This window comes from Microtus oregoni, unplaced genomic scaffold (genome assembly GCF_018167655.1).
Source record: "Microtus oregoni isolate MIOR12 unplaced genomic scaffold, Mior012 000023F_ref0000262, whole genome shotgun sequence".
NCBI classification, from domain to species: Eukaryota; Metazoa; Chordata; class Mammalia; order Rodentia; family Cricetidae; genus Microtus; species Microtus oregoni.
Window position 1 is genome coordinate 25,449,989 of NW_024543082.1, and position 16,769 is coordinate 25,466,757.

At 41.7% G+C, this 16,769-nt stretch overlaps 1 protein-coding gene across 2 annotated transcripts in view; it reads right to left on the reverse strand.

Annotated features, from left to right (window-relative positions):
* Window positions 1-16,548, reverse strand: part of Gsk3b (glycogen synthase kinase 3 beta) — a 143,540-nt gene extending 126,992 nt beyond the window's left edge. The window contains exon 1 of one of the 2 annotated variants that reach the window (XM_041673281.1): window positions 15,428-16,548. In XM_041673281.1, coding sequence (XP_041529215.1) covers window positions 15,428-15,515 — 88 coding nt within the window. In that variant the 5' untranslated portion in view covers window positions 15,516-16,548. The remainder of the gene's footprint in view (window positions 1-15,427) is intronic. The other variant, XM_041673282.1, reaches the window with a different exon arrangement.
* Between the last annotated feature and the right edge of the window lie 221 nt (window positions 16,549-16,769).

The following is a 16,769-nucleotide window of genomic DNA, read 5'->3' on the forward strand; positions in this document are numbered from 1 at the left end:
GCACTATTCAGTAAAATAACCACTGTAGCTACTCAAAATTAGTAATTAAGTGCGAAAAACTAGGCTATAAAGATTTAGTATGAAAAATAAATGTAATAATTTTCATAATTATGTTGAAACATTTTAATGTACAGAGTTAAAAACATAAACATATAAATTTATGTCTTTTTTATGTGACCCATAGAAAATTTCAAGTTGCCTACATGATTTACTTTTGTGGCTTACTGTAGGGGAAGCCCCAGCCAATCACCTTGCTTGTAGGGCGGGATCCCCTGAGGATATTTTTTACTAATAAATATTGCGGGTGTGCTCCCCGCCTTCCCTTCTGCTTTCCTGTTCTCCGCGGGAACCTCGGTTCTGTAAGTCTTTTCCTTATTAAAGCTGAATATTTTATTATAATTTCTGTCTGCCATTCATTTACACCATTACAACTTACACAACTCTAAACACTAATATTAGTATTCTTCAGATTTCTATGCTTACTTCATGTTACCAAGGTAAGTGTGATGGCTATTCTTGGTTGTTAACTTGACAACATCTGGAATTAACTAAAACCGAAAAGTGGCAAGACATACCTGTGAGGGATTTTTGCTTAATGTGAAGTGGGACGATCCCTTATAATCCAGCTCTTTGAGGTAATGGGAAGACACACCTCTAACCTGAGCCACACCCTCTGCTGGAAGCCTATATGAGGACAGGGAAGAAGGAAGCTTTTGCTCTTTGCCTGCTTGCCCTCATCTTGCAAGCAAGTCCATCCCTTCACTGGCATGAAAGCCCCTACTACTTTGGGATTCCAGCATACACTAAAAAACAGCTGAGACATAAAGTCTCATGGCTGAACCACTACTGGATTCTTGGACCTTCCGTTCATAGGCTGCCATCATTGGACTAGCTGGACTGCAGCCTCTTCACTGTCTTTCTATATATAAAGAGAAAGATTCATTCTTTAAGTTTTGTTACCCTTGTGAGTCCTAATACAGACTTTGATACCATAAGTGGTTCTAGAGCAACAGAAGTGTTAAGGATGAATCTTTTAAGCATCTGAAATGGGTTTTCCGATTTCTTGATGCCAACAGTTACTGTGCTTGGAGAATACTGAAAGCCTATGGTGCGAACTATTTTTACAAACTAAGGAGACAAATGCATTTGATTATACTAATTCACCCATTGTGAGAGGCAATGAATTTGGTGACTCTGTATATAAAATGTTTGACAACTTGTAGAAAAATAAGGAAAATGATAATGCTAGTAGGTTGCTCCTAGACTGACAAAGGAAAAGAACCATCAATTTCTAGTTCATCTCAGGATGCCGCATCTCAGGACAAGAATGAACTCAGTGATAAGAATGTAGGGGCTTCAAATGTGCATAAACAGTCTAAAGGTTTCTAAGTATGCCCTAGAAGAGAATCTTCTCTACAGCAGCCACAGAACTCAAGTTGCAGAAAATAAAACTAAATATAAGATTGGCTGAGTTACAGCAAAAGTTCAAGTCCCAGCCTTGGAGAATGCTGGAGGTTTGGGGCATTTATTGGTAAAGAATAGGATCCTGTAACTTGGGATGGGGATGTATGGGAGTTTTAAGCTGAGAACTTTTGGAACCCTCGGATTCTCAAGGGTTTATCTCACCTGAGGAAGTCGTCTCTCCACCCTTAGCAGAAGATGTAGTACCACCTCCCACTGTCTGAAATACTGCCCTTTTTACCTTTGACTGAGAAAATTAATCTTTCATTGTCTCCTAAACCAACAGTGACTCTCTGTAGGAGGTGCCAGGCAAGACAATACTGATGTCCCTCAGGGCTCACCAATAGTTGCCTCTAGATCTAATTAGACTTAATTAAGATTAAGCAGGCTCCTAGAGGGGAGATAGAAAGTATGTATAGTCCATGAGGAGGTGTGCTATACTACTAAATAGCTTAATGCGCTTTCTAATTCATTCCAGCAAAGTCTGGGGGAAATGTGTGAGAATGAGTTTTAAGGGTGTGGGATAACGGTGAAAGGAACATAAAACTAGATCAGGTTGAGTTTATTGATAAGGGCTCACTGAGTTAAGATTCTAAGTTTAATAGGAAAGTTTCTACACTTAAAAAAGGTGATCAAAGTTTGCCTGAATAGTTGACTGAAGTTAAACATAGAAGGGGCTATGGACTTCCTCCCCAAGACTAAGAAAAGTCACTGAGGCCAGTCGTGTCAGGGGTGTGCCTGAACAGAGGCCTAGAGAGGCCAATGCATGAAGCTGTGAAGGTGAAGTCTCCATTGCGATGGAGAACCCAAGATATCAGAGATGCCAGAATCATGTGATACCTGCCAAAGAGAGCTGCTAACAGGGAATGGGACCAGCGCAAGAGAAAGAAGACTGTTGTAGTCAACTAAGCTGAATGGAGTTGGAGATCTGAAGAACATTTTGACATCAGACATGAAGATGCAGAGTTTAGAGTTTGATCAGTTGGTTTCAGTCTTGTTTTTATAGTAAATATAGTAAATTTCCTCACTGTGGAAATTTGGAACATTAATGTATATCCTGTGCCATTATATGTTGAAAATATATGGGATTTTTTATTTTGATTTTATAGGGGATTACAGTCAGGAGCTTGCATGCATCTCAGAAGAGACTTTGAACAATGTTTTAAAATGTTGTTGAGACTATGATAGACTATGGGGACTTTTTAAGTAGGACTGAATGTATTTTGCATTATGATACTGTTGCAAGCTTATGGGGACCAGAGTGGAATGTGGTCAGTTTGAATCTAATTGGCCCCCATAAATTCATAGGGAGTGGCACTATTAGAAAGTGCGGCTTTGCTGGAGTGGCCTTGTTGGAGGAAGTGTGTCACTCTGGAGGTGGGCTTTAAGGTTTCCTATGCCCAGTATCACAGACCACTTCCTGTTCCCGTCTGATCAAGATGTAGCCAGCATTATATCTGCCCGTACATTGCCATGCTCCCTGCCATGATGATAATGGGTGGAACCTCTGAACTATAAGTGATCCACCCAAAATAAATGTGTCCCCTTAGAAGAGTTGCTGTGGTCATGGTGTCTCTTCACAAAAATAGAAACCCTAAAATCTTGGCCCATGAACCTTTTTCCAGACTTGAGAGTTCGTAGACCCAGAATCCCTTGAATGAAGGGATGACCACGTCCTGTCCATTCACTACCACCACCCCCATCCAAGGACCTTGTTAAAATACTGTGGTGGCTTGAATACCAATAGCCCCCATGGGCTTATATAGTTGAATGCTAGTCATCAGGGAATGGCATTACTTAGTAGGTGTGTGTAGATATGGTCTTGTTAGAGATGTCACTGAGGGTGGGCTTTGAGGTAGCAAAACGCCCAAGCCAGGACTGGTGGTTCTCTTCTTCTGCTGCCTGACGGTCCGGATGTAGAACTTGCAGCCACTTCTTTCTCCAACACCATGTCTGCCTGCATGCTGCCATGATCCCATCATGATGATAATGGACTAGACCTCTGAAACTGTAAGCCAGACCCAATTAAAAGCTTTCTCTTCTAAGAGTTGCTGTGGAACTGGACAGTTGTAGTGCACACCTTTAGTCCCAGCATTTGAGAAGCAGAGAAACACTATCTTGAAAAACCAAAAGAGGAAAAAATAATAATAATAAAAAAAATAAAGTTGCATGGTTATGGTGCCTCATCTCTTCACAGCAACAAAACACTAAGACAAGTATCTAAAAGTTTTACTGTTAGCCTTTCTCCAGTCCTTTCGAAGAAGTGTGTAATTTTCTTTGGGGCTAAACAGTTGTGAGGTAAAGGGCAGGACAGAAACCCCAACAAACAAGCAGGTCCAGCCCATCCATGTTACAGAATGGTGCCCACGTGGATAACTGCATCCACATAAAGCCTGAAAAGCTTAGGAAAGAGTAAAGCATTTTGGTTTTCAGCCGTAGCAGTAAAAAAGCTGTACTGTTTTAAAATGCCAGTTTTCTGGGCCTTCCTGACAGGTAAAACTCTGACTCTTTCAAGCAGGCGGTCCCGATGGATACACTGTTGCAGCTTGCTTCCTGGCAAGGACCTTGAAACACCATAGAGCTATGACAAAAAAACTTCTCCATATTCCTTAGCAAATTAAAGACCCATGTGGTCAAAAAAAGAGAGATACACAGTAAAGAAAGATTCAAAGAGAAAAAACTTCTAAATGGTTTACACTGTTAAAAATGTGGCTGAGTGTTTTAGCTAAGTGTTTGGTCTTGCTTCTTGTATGGCATTTTTCAATAAACATGACAAAAAAAAAGTTCTCAGAGAAAGAAAGAAGGAAGGAAGGAAGGAAGGAAGGAAGGAAGGAAGGAAGCCAGCCAGCCAGCCAGCCTGGGAGGCAGAGACAGACGGATCTCTGTGAGTTCAAGGATAGCCTGGTTTACAGAGGGAGTTCCAGGACAAAGATATACAGAGAACCTGTCTCAAAAAGCCAAAAGTTAAAAGTAAAAATAAAAGAAATAAGAGGGCCGGGCGGTGGTGACGCACGCCTTTAATCCCAGCACTTGGGAGGCAGAGGCAGGCGGATCTCTGTGAGTTCGAGACCAGCCTGGTCTACAAGAGCTAGTTCCAGGACAGGCTCCAAAACCACAGAGAAACCCTGTCTCGAAAAACCAAAAAAAAAAAAAAAAAAAAAAGAAATAAGAGGTTAAAATAAAGCCACGTAAAGATGGAAAATACACAGAGAATCTTGATACTGTATGTTATTGTGCTCTCTTTAAATTGTTTAAATGCTGAGGAAGGAGCAACAGCTGCTAAAAGATATTTGCTTATAAATGCCGTTGAATTAATCCAAGATAGGTATTTTGGAAATACCTTGGCTCAAAATTGAAGTCAAAAGGTATGTTACTTTGAAGAAGAGATTTTGCTTTTGTTTCCACAAAAAATGAGAGGCTGTGGATTTATTGAGAGTTAAGAAAAATCAGTTTTGATCAAGGAAGATCACCTGAGAAATCTCCGGCAGGAATAGATGGCCCAGATGTCTGAGTTCTTCATCCAGAACAGGTTTAAGACTGCTGCCTGAGATGATCAAGACTCACAGGATACTTCAGTCAGTACTTGTTCTTAACTCTAAATTTTCTTTAGGTCCCCATAAGATTATCAGCGCCCCCAACCAACTGGAAGTAGCCTGGAATACTAAGCCCACATTCCCCCCAAAAAATGGATTATGGATATTTTCCTTTTTCTTTTTTAAAAAAAGAGGGGGAAGTGGTACAGGAGAATTGTCTTTATTCTGTCAATCATGTTTTAAATAAACACTGATTGGCCAGGCAAGATGTATAGGTGGGAAAACCAGACAGGAAGTAGAAATGATGTAATGAGAACAGGAGAATTCTGGGAAGGAGAAAGTTGATTCCTCCCACTCCTACTCAGACCACCAAGGATGTGATCTGCCACACTGAAAAAAGGTACTGAGCCACATGGCTAACATAAATCAGAAATATGGGTTCATCAAGATGTGAGAGTTAGCCAGTGAGAGGCTAGAGCTAATGGGCCAATCAGCTTTATAATTTATGGAGACCTATGTGTGATTTTCTTTGGGGCTAAACAGTTGTGAGGTAAAGGGCGGGACAGAAACCACAACAAATAAGCAGGCCCAGCCCATCCATGTTACACATGTCAAGTAAAAGAAGCTAGATATAAAAGAACACGGCAATGACAGATGTTAGTGACGTGTCACATCTATAATATCAGCCTCCAAGACACTGGAGTAGTGAGGGCATGAAGATCCCACATTCCAGGACAGCCTGGACTGCAGAGTAAAACTGTGAAGGCCAAAGAGGAGCCAGGCAGAGTGGTGTATGCCTTTAGTCCAGTGGTTCTCAACCAGTTGGTCACAGTCACTGGGCAAGGGGTGTCACTTATCAGATATCCTGAATATCAGATATTTACATTACAATTCATAACAGTAGCAAAATTACAGTTATGAAGTAGCAACAATAGTTTTTGGGGGTCACCACAACATAAAGAACTGTATTAAAGATCTCAGAATCAGGAAAGCTGAGAATCACTTCTTAAGCCCAGTATTCAACAGGACATTGACAGATGGATTGAGTTTGAGGCCAAGGTAGTCTACATGTTCTGGGCAGCAAGGAATACAAAGTGAGCTACTGCTTCAAAAACTACAACAAAAAAGCAAGGGTGAAGGGAGAGAAAAGATCTAGCATAGAAACCCATTTCTATGATGAAATCTAGACTAGAGTTATAGGTTAATGATTGTCTACAACTAGGAATAGATGATGCAAAGTGATCAGTAATGGACCCAAGGTTTCTTTGTGTGTGTTGGGGGGGGGGGTGATAAAAAATATCTTAACATCAATTCATGGTGATGTCTGCACAACTCTATGAAAATACTAATAACCACTATAATGTATACTTTCAATGGGTAAACTTTATGGTATATGGATAACATGTTAACACAGCTCTTTTCAAAAAGGAAGTGTGGGCATCACAAACTACTGCTCGATGTCTAGATAGTGAGAAAAATTTAAGTTTGACTAAAAATAATAGTTTGATTATATTATAGCCAAAGGCAGAAGGACATGATAATGCTATCTACTACAAGAAGCCAAAGGCAATATCTAATGCTAACTTCATTTCTATTTGCCTTGAATTTGTTTCTCCTAGTACTGGAGAATGAACCAGGGCCTCACATAGCTAGACTAACACCCACCACCTAGCCATACAGCCAGTGCTCTTAGTTATTTTCAGACAATGTCAGCTGCCCAAGCAGCCCTTGGATTTGCTACCCTGCCTCAGTCTCCTGAGCAGTCGGGATCAGAGACTTGCACCACCAGTGCTTACTCTCATAATTTTAAAGATAAACTAAAATTATACTAATCAGCCGGGTGGTGGTAGTGGTGCACACCTTTAATTCCAGCCTGGTCTACAGAGTGAGTTCCAGGACAGGCTCCAAAGCTACAGAGAAACCCTGTCTTAAAAAAAAAAAAAAAAAAAAAAACCAGCTAAAATTATACTACTCAATAATATGACAAAAACTACTAGGAAAAAAGCTGTCGCAGTTAAGGCTGCATCAGAGAAGTAGGACCTGAAGGTAGAAGATCAACTTCCATTACGAGAGCCTTGCTCTGCTGCTTGATTTCTTTAAACTTCATGACTACATAACGTGAGTGACAAACTAGAGAATGGCTGCGTAGGAGCAGAAGGAAACCATGCACTCTTAAAGAGGTTAAAGGCACCAGCTTCCTTGACACTGACACACTCTGTGCCTCTGAGCACTCAAAACAGGTTTTCTTATCTAAGGTGTTAAAAAAAAAACATAAGGAAAGGCTAACTTCCTGTGTCTTTACTATGAACAAAATATCTACTTCTAAAAAGACAGATGATACACTTGGCATTGCAGACACAAATATAAACAGTGGGAATCGTTTCAGACAGGACGCTGAGCACTCATCGCTCGAGACTATCATTAGTATTTACCTGTAATTACCACGAAAGTACTCTCACATCTGTACTTAACTCCCCTTCTAATGGACATTCTGAGGAAAAACTTCATGATCTATTGGTTAAAAAAAAAATATCAATTTTCTGCAGGCATCAATTTAAATTTTAATTCTAATCTTTTTCTAGAGCCAGTGTTAGTTTAAATACATTTACACAAAATACAAGTCCATCACAGAAATTCATTAATCTGTAAACAGTAAAAATAAACTTCAGCCGGGTGGTGGTGGCACACGCCTTTAATCCCAGCATTTGGGAGGCAGAGGCAGGTGGATCTCTGTGAGTTCGAGACCAGCCTGGTCTACAAGAGCTAGTTCCAGGACAGGCTCCAAGTTTATAAAGAAACCCTGTCTCGAAAGAAACAAAAAAACAAACAACAACAAAAAAAAAACTTCGCTGAACATCTCTTAGATTTTTTTTTTTTTTTTTTTTTTTTTTTTTGGTTTTTCGAGACAGGGTTTCTCTGTGGTTTTGGAGCCTGTCCTGGAACTAGCTCTTGTAGACCAGGCTGGTCTCGAACTCACAGAGATCCGCCTGCCTCTGCCTCCCGAGTGCTGGGATTAAAGGCGTGCGCCACCACCGCCCGGCCATCTCTTAGATTTTTAAACCATGTTTTATGTGTTAACAAAAAATATGAAAATAAAGCACACAACTGTCTAGGGGACAGTAATCAATTAATAATATTGTGATTAGCACATCCCATGCCTTGCTCCATGAACTTAAAGTTTGACTAATGCCCAGAGAGTCAAAGCTTTGAGACACCTAAGGCCACAAACACAGCTACAACTCTCACTGAATGTCAAATCTAACAGCACCACACCTAGTTCTTCAGACACTGCCTTCGAAAATTCAGAAAAGCCGAGCAATACTAAAAGGTTACACTAATCAAGAATAACACAGACTACTAGAGAAAGAAACTGCCATAGTTAAGGCTGCATCTGAGAAGTAGGACTTGGCAAGTAGATGACCAAATACATGTATCCGACTCAACTCAGCTACTTTAGCATACTGCGAAGGAAATGGTTAATTAATTGAAAACTATTAACTGATTCTATAGAACAGGGGAAGCAGCGGATATCACCTGTAAAGAGAGACCTGGTGTTTATGAAGCAAGCTAAAATGCTTACTTATATTGGCCAGTTAGCACCTACAAATTTCTCAGACATATACAAGAAAGAGTTCTTTAGCACAGTTAAGATGCTCAAATTTGGCCTAGCGATGGTGCATGCCTTTAATCCCAGCACTTGATAGACAGAGACAGGCGGATCTAAACTCGAGGCCAGCCTGGCCTACAGAGTTCCAGGATAGCAAGGGCTACATAGAGATGTCTCAAAAAAAGAGAGAGAACTCTGTGAGTTCGAGGCCAGCCTGGTCTACAAGAGCTAGTTCCAGGACAGGCTCCAAAACCACAGAGAAACCCTGTCTCGAAAAACCAAAAAAAAAAAAAAAAGAGAGAGAGAGAGAAGGAATAGAAAAAAATAATTCTTATTAATGACTAATTTGGAGAAACACTTTCTAACATTTCCTGGGGATATAAATATAGCAGAAGCAGATTATTCATAGACTGCCAATACTATTCAACATAAACCTGTGCTGACTTAACATAAACAAACAAATAAACAAAAAGGAGCCGCAAAGTATTTTTCCCTTTATGCTGGCCTAAGTACTAATACTTTTTTTTCAACGTAATTATAAGTAAATATTGTAACTGGTAACAGGCATACCCAAAACTAATTTCAAAAAGCTCTATGATGAAAAGTCAAATAGTCACTGCCAAATTATTTTTAACAGGCTACCCTAAAAATGTCTGGTTATAATGACCAGCTTGTTTTCCCAGCTCCTTAGGCAAGAAGATCACAAGTTCAAAGCCTGCCTGAGCTGTGGGTGCACTCAAGGCCAATCAGGGCAACCTTATCCCAGATTTTAGAAGAGTTAGGGAGGTGCTGGCTGGAGAAATAGCTTAGCAGTTAAGAGCACTGACTGCTCTTCCAGTAGACCTGAGTTCAATTACCAGCACCCACATGGTAGCTCACAACTGTCTGTAACTCCAGACTCAGGGGATCTGAAACCCATCTCTTGCCTCAGAGGGGAAGAAGACACATATGTTGCATGTATGCAGATATACATGCAGGAAAAACACCCATATACATGAAATAAATTAGCAAAGAAAAATTATTAAAAAAAAAAAAAACTTGGGGCGGTGGTGGCACACACCTTTAATCCCAGCGAGTTCAAGGCCAGCCTGGTCTACACAGCTGGTTCCAGGCCAGGGCTACACAAAGAAACCCTGTCTCCAAAATCAAAACAAAAGAAAAAAAGAGTAGCTCGGCAAAATTATTCCAAAGAGAAAGACATCATCAAAAATGCTGTGAAAATCACACACACACACACACACACAAAACAACACAAACAAAACCCACAAAAGTGTAAGATTTGACCATTTATAAACTGAAACTTGCCAATTCTTCTCCAAAAGACAAGCAAAAGTGCTGCAAAGGACTTGGTAAACTCAGAAGCCAAATCTACTAAGCTGTGTCTTTGAAGCAGACACCAGACCAAGTGCATTACAAGACACAGCAGCATGTCTTGGAAAGTTTACTGAATGTCAGTTAGGTTCTAAATATTGATTGCTTAAAAAACAAACTAGAGCCAGGTGATGGTAGCGCACACCTTTAATCCAGCACTTGGGAGGCAGAGGCAGGCGGATCTCGTAAGTTCAATGCCAGCCTGGTCTACAAGAGCTAGTTCCAGGGTAGGCTCCAAAGCTACAGAGAAACCCCGTCTTGAAAAACAAAAGACAAACAAATAGACAAAAGAAACTAGAATAAAAACCCAACAGTAAATACTAGCATGGAATAAGTATCTTTCAAGTTATATTTTAACTCTCTGCACATTTACTGATGGAAGGGAGCATGTATATGGAGGACAGGGGATAACTTGAGTTTTTTCCTTCCACCACGTGGTTCCTGGGATCTAACTGAGGCAAGCAATGAGAGCCTTGACCTTTTGAACCGTGCCACCAGTCTGAATCCGTAAACAGTAAGGTAATTTTAGGAAAAATGTTTCTCCTTCAACTGTCAGTTTTCCTTGCTACTCTGCACAGCAGCTTTTACATAAACATGCTTTTCTACATCATATTCACAATTTTCAAAGGCAAATTCTATAATAATCAAGAAAGATATGTAAAACCAAAGTTAGATGCCAAGACTGCAACATCCACATTGAAATCCCTATAGCATAAAACTCTTTCTTCTTCAAATTATGCATAGTTTTCCTTTTTACCACTACTGAACATCCCTGAAAGATCAGGCAGAAAATGATGCTAACTGTTCCAACAACTTTATGTTCTCAGAGTGATTATGCTCTTTGCGGAACAGCGCCTGGGGAAGCAGGTTGGTCCTGTCTCAGCACCAGGTCTCACTGCTGTCACCCATGTCACTCTGCTTCTCATTCTCCACTGGAGGGTGGAGTATCCCAAGAGGCACTATTCTCACATCCTGTCTTTCCTCATCTCTGTCTCCCAAGCCCCCGAATCTTATTTTAAAATAATGGAAGTAAAGAAGGTCAGCCAATAAAAGGCTCACCACCAAACCTGAGGACCTAAGTTCAGGCCTCAGCACCCACATCATGGAAGGAGAGAACTGACTCCTCTCCTCATGCACACAGATGTATGCTAAATTAATAGATGCAATGTTTAGTAAGCAAGGGACAAAAACCAGAAATAGAAGAAAAAAAAAAGAACTGTGACCCCAGGGTCAGCATGTTTCTCGGCCCTCTCTATGCACAAAGCTCATACAATAATAGAGTCTCCCCATCTCATAATACACTGCTTCAAGACTTTGGCTTTCCCAGTCTTGTTTACCCAAAATAAAATCTCACACCCGCAACTCAAGTCCAATATAAGAGCCTGATGAAACTGGAAGCAAGTATCATCTGAAGAGCTAGAAATACGAGAAGACACCTCATCTTCTAAACGCAGTCCCTGATCAGCCATAACAAACTGCTAGGTGTCTGGGTCCCTTTAAAGTTTCAGAGCAATGCTTGTCACTTGAACATTAGCATTCTGAAGATGCATGCAGTGAAAGACTGTGCAAATCTTACCTAACTATCTTAAGCCGCTAACAACTATGAGTCAGTCTAGCTGACAGAAGTTAAAAGCAAGGTCCCATTTTCAATCTCACACTTGAGCAATGTTTTCTCGATTAAATGGTAAAAATCAAGAAGTTAGCTAGTGAGCCAGGCATGGTGGCACATGCCTTGATTCTAGGCCTTAGGAGACAGAGGCAGGTAGATCCCTATTTCTACAGAGCTAGTTCCAGGACATCCGGGCTACACAGGGAAACCATCTCAAAAAAAAAAAAAAAAAAAAAGGAAATAAGCTTTCCTTGAAAACTAGAGAGTATCCAAGTTGCTAACTAGTCTTTGATTTTAAAAGTGTAGTTTGACACTGCAGAATACTATGAGCTACAAATCGGTCTATCTTCCTTAATGACTTTTTGTTTTGAGACAGGGTTCACCTATGCAATACTGGCTGGCCTGGAACTCACTCGCTATGTAAACTAAGCTGGTCTTACCGAACTCAGTGATCTGCCTGCTGGGCACCTAGTCAAATTTCCTTCCAATAGGTCACCACAAGCACTTACTGACAAAATTCTAACCAAAATTACCATGCACTTTCTCTATTTTGAGTAAAAGGTATTCCAAAGAACCTGTGTATATGTTGATACTCACGTGTGTAAATCTGAATGTGGATAAAAATACTGATTTCATTACAGCAAATAAAAAGTATCTGAAATATACTTATTTAGATTTGGGATAAATACCTCAACCAAAAAAATTAGAATCAACTTTTAAATAATATTAAAAGACCATTATTATTTTACAGGCAAAATTTACCTAAGAATCATTACTTGTAAAAAATAAATTTAAGAATGACCCAAAGATTAAGACTATATAAAATGTTTAATGTAATCCCAGGACTCCAGAGGCAAAGGTAGGTGGACCTCTGTAAATTCCAGGACAGCCAGGGCTACAAAGACCCTGTCTCAAAGAAAAAAAAAAAAAAGGATTTAAATATAAACTAGTTCCTGCTTTCAAATACTAACTTGACATTTGTGAGTGAAGATCAGAAACTGCAATTAACAAACTAGAAAGCTAGACGTCTTTGCCAGTAACTAACTGCTGTCTGTGAATTTCAAGGAAACCTATTTTTCATGACATTTTTACAAGTGAACTCATCTACCCTCTCATCTCAGCATTTTCTCAATTTCCCATTACAATGAACAATGAAACTCAGCGGTCAAGTCTTCCAGACCAATAACCTCAGAATTTATTTTTAACTCCTGACTCCACAAATATTCCCCTTCAGTCCAGTCCAAAAGCCCTGCCAGCTTTTCACTCACAGCCTTCAAATCTGTTCCTTTCATCCCATTTTCACATTCCCCTTCCTGACTTATAACATCATCTGCAATCTCCCAGAAAGGCTTCTTATGTCTCTCCAAGTCACCTTGGAACATCCTGTTCAGCAATCCAGTTAGTGCAGATCGCTCTTAGATCCCCACCCAAATTTTTACAGGCCTCTTTTGTTCTTTATTAACTAACTTTCTAAGACTCAATACCTAGCCCCTTCTTTGCCCTCTCAGGGAACACTGGACTCCGGCTGTCCCTTCTCCCAGCACCAGGGCATGCTTCTTCATCAGTTCATGGATACCAGCACCTGTCTAGCCCAGGCCATCTCTAGAAACCTTCCTGCTCCAGCCCCTTTCCCTTTGTTCCTCTGAACAACTGATTCATTTTGCAACTTTATAACCTCCCAGTCACCATGTCATTGTCTTCACAGTTTTCTGAATGTGGTTCTGGGGACAAGGACTATGTCTTCTGTACCTGAGATTTTAAGAGTCCCTTTAGGAACAGCAGCACCCTAACAAATTCCTGCCTCTTTCATCTACATGTCCTTAACCTGAACGTCAAGGTTATTAAATATATATGGGGGCTGGAGAGATGGCTCAGTGGTTAAGAGCATTGCGTGCTCTTCCAAAGGTTCTGAGTTCAATTCCCGGCAACCACATGGTGGCTCACAACCATCTGTAATGAGGTCTGGTGCAGAGTATTGTATACATAATAAATAAATATTAATATATATATATAATTAGCGTTAAGCTCTTTCATATCAACATCTTTTTAATGTTGGCTGATAAGGTAATACAAAAATTAAAACACTTTAAACTACACTCCTCAAATTTACTCCATCCCTAAAGAACCTCTATCAAGAATTAACAAGTTGTTTTCAAGAAAAATCCTGAAAAAATATAAAAAGTTCCCAATTTCTGGTATTTTATTCTAGCATCACAGATCTCTGAAACCTAATAAATGGATTGCCTAGAACTAACTGCCTGGTTTAACTAACCAAAGCACACAGCACACACGGAAGCACCACCAAAAGCTCTTCTTAGGCAGCTATCATGAGGTCTTCAGAGCTGAAAATTACCCTCAAATTTTTAAAAATTCCTTTCAAATGACTCCACAAAGTGCTTAGAAAGCATGATTCTTCCCTGTAAGATGCAAATCAGCTTCCCCCTTTACATACCCTGCAGTCTAAACTAGCTAGTCACTGAAGGAAAAAGTTAACTTGCAAAAACATTTCCCATTCAGCCATCTCTTTGGACTCCCAGTTTCGGGCAAGTTCCAAAAGCCTACACGAACTGAAGTCTCGGGTGCAACAGAAAGGAATCGTTTCCGATTGCTTAATCAATTTCACACAACAGCACATACATTTTGACTTTTGAAAAATCTCAGTTCTCCAGTTAGCTCAGCTTCTCTCAGCAGCAAAGGGCTTTTGGGTCCCCATTCTTCCTTCTCACAGAATAAGGGAATGAGCTATTTTTGCCAGAATCTGCAAGGTTGCTGTCAAATAAGCTGTCATTAAATACCACATAAACATCTCCACAAATAGATCCATTTAAACGCTGGATACTCAGTATATCAAACACTTCAAGAACACAGACTTTCAACGCAGATAGATCCGCCGGCAAAAGACGGTGACAGATATTAATACATTTTAAATAATCCTAAAAGGGTATTCACTTGTACTCTAAAAATTAACAAGTAATGAATGCAATGACACCTCAAAATTAAATTTAAATGACAAGTCAGGGACAATTAGCACTTAACTTAGTATTTGATACAATGATACTACAATCTCAATCAAACGTTGAATCTACTTCCAAGTTACCTTTTGATTAAAACAAATTATATGGTGGCAGATTGGCCACGTCAAAACAGGAAGGTTAAGAGATAACACATTAGACCACTTATCCAATTGAAGACAATGCACTTAGAGATGCAACTGCTGGGATATTTATCTGGGGTATTTCTCAGCTTTTACCAGTCCCTAGTAGAGCGAGGAAGGGATGCCAGCTTGCCTGCAGCGGGAATGTGGGTTACCAAGCAAGTCATCCCCAGATTAAGAAATACTTTGTATAGTCACACGGGCAAAAAGAAATATTAGGAGCCTGGGACACTTAATATCTCTGTTTAGAATACAGAACCATGATAACCTAGGCTAAGTAAAATAACCTCCCTCATTCCAGAAGACACATACTCGGCAAATGTACATCATGGTTTATTAATCAAGTTTTGTCCTCCTTATTCAAAGGGATGGGCAAGTGAACGCTTCCGTCGCTTTTTTGACCTGGAGGCACAGGAGCGCTTGAAAAGGCAGCGAGAAGAAAACGAGTTTCAAATTCGACCAGCCAAATAAAACTAATATTCTCTGAATTCAAGGTTAATGAGGCTGGGGAATGGGATACGGACCTGGGAGGAGAAAAAGGAGATGCTTCGTCTCGACTCAAGGCAGGTTTTGCCCTTTTCCATTACCTCTGCTGGTTCTATCAGGTCTGTTAGTTTAAGGTCCTGGTATTTCGAGGTTTCTTATCTTAATGGTGAGGTGGAGAAAGGGTGTAAAATAAAATCGATACTCACTGCTAACTTTCATGTTACCAAAAGCTGAAGGCTGCTGCACTGGCTTGCAGCTCTCTGCAAAAGAGGTGGTTCTCGGTCGCCCCGACATGACGGCTCTTCTTGAATCACCTTTTCCTTCCTTAATCCTTTTCTTCCTTTTGTTTTATATTAGGGTGCTACGTTAATGATAAATGCAGCATTAAGTTCTCCCGCAAGAAAGAGAAAGAAAAAAAAAAGACTCCGTCCTCTTGGCTTTTCACTCCTTTTGTATAGCTATTAAAAAAATGAGAGCGATGTATTTCTCCTTCAAGACAGATCAGTACGGATATTTAACACATAGATGATTTAGGGCTGGGGGAAAAAATACAATTCTTTCGCCTCCCTTTCGTGGGAGGGGAGAAAAAGGGTGGAGTGGAATCCTTAAAAATATATATATATATATATCACGTGAACGAGGGCAAATACTTGATTGAAAATAAGTACTCTGAGTATTATATTTTCCTCGGGGATTTTTTTCCGAGTCAATGAAGAAGGGAAGCCGCGGAAGGATCACGAGCCTCACGCTTGAAGAGAAGGGGGATGGGAAGGAGGGAGGAGATGGCTCGGAGATGCGACGGCAAACGCTGCGGCTCCGGCAGCAGCGGGATCCGGCGGACTGACGGCGGCGGCCGGGTGAACCGGAGGGCAGCGGAGTCGCGAGTCAGCGGCGGGCGGTGGCGGCGGCTCCTCTCCTCATTGCGCCAGGAGCAGCTGCAGGCGGTGGCTGGATCCAGCGGCCATGGCGGCGGCGGCGGCGGAGGCAGCTCCCTTCAGACCCCAGGCAGCGGCTCCTTGACTGCTCCCCATACGCCGGGGACATGGGAACCCGGCAACCGCTTCCGTCCCTCGGGGTCCCCTCCCCCGTCCGCGGCCCCGGCACGGCCGGCCTCCGCCCCTCGCTTCTGCTCAGCGGCTGCTCAGGAAGTGTCCGCGCTGTGCCCCGAGCCCGAAGCCCTGTCAGCGGCTGCAGGGCCGGCTCCTCCTCACTGCCTTCCTTCCTTTGTCACTCGGCCCAGGCGGCAGCGACGGCGGCGGCACAAGTCCGCATTCGGCCGGGTCGGGGGCTGCTCTGTGCGAGGCGCGCCGTCTGCGCAGCCGCCTAGCCCTTCCCCACTCCCCCTCCCCCTTCCTACTCGTCCTCCGCCTCCTTCCTCCCCCACCCAGCCTTACACCGCCCAGCGCCCCGCCGCCCGCGTAACAGGCGTCTGGGAATCGCCCGCCGAGCCCGCGCCCGCCAGCTTCGGCTAGGAAGCCGAAGCCCAAACCGGAACCAATCAAAGACGTCGTTTGCTTGCGGCTCCTGCCGGAAAAAGCCGAGCGGCCT